The sequence below is a fragment of the Trichinella spiralis genome, assembly GCF_000181795.1.
Source record: "Trichinella spiralis strain ISS 195 chromosome Unknown Scfld1283, whole genome shotgun sequence".
In the NCBI taxonomy this organism is placed as follows: Eukaryota; Metazoa; Nematoda; class Enoplea; order Trichinellida; family Trichinellidae; genus Trichinella; species Trichinella spiralis.
Window position 1 is genome coordinate 1 of NW_003528222.1, and position 567 is coordinate 567.

Below are 567 nucleotides of genomic sequence, written 5' to 3' on the forward strand. Positions count from 1 at the left end.
AGATCAGAATCAGGACACGCCGGGGTCCACGGGTCACCCGGCAGGGCCTCCAGGGAGGCACGTGTGGACAGAGACCCGAATCTGCCCCGTGCACTGGGGAGCGCTGCACACAGAGGTACGTCGATCGTTAAACGCGATCGAGCAACGCGGTTGGATCCCAACGGAGCGCATGAGGCGCGAGGATCGAGGCTGCGGGCAGCCGAAGCACAGAAGGCCGGGTTGCCGTCACGCAACGACCGGCCTATGTACACGAAGGCACCCACGTCAGGAGAGAGATTGGTGTTGCCATCAGCGGTTGATGGCCACATGGTGGCGTCATTGGAGAGCGAAGCATCACCATGGCACACGGCTACTGCATTGGAAGCGAAGCCACAAGGAAGGCAGACCATGGACGAACGCTCCGACGTGGGATCACAAGGAGGACCGTCGGCGTTTGCATCGCAAGCCCGGAGTAGTGGCGGAACCGTCCACCGTTCGCGAGGAAGTTGACGGGATGTCCAGATGCCCTCCCGGAAAACCGGGCGAGGTTAGTGATGGGAGAGTGACTCTCCCATCCGGGGGGGAGGA

General features: G+C 62.4%; 1 protein-coding gene across 1 annotated transcript; it reads left to right on the top strand.

Annotated features, from left to right (window-relative positions):
- Positions 1-53: 53 nt before the first annotated feature.
- Tsp_16051 (conserved hypothetical protein) lies at positions 54-489 on the top strand (the record flags this gene model as incomplete). Its single annotated transcript, XM_003370048.1, has 1 exon — positions 54-489. A coding segment is annotated over one exon (436 nt), but the record flags the coding sequence as incomplete, so codon positions are not given.
- Between the last annotated feature and the right edge of the window lie 78 nt (positions 490-567).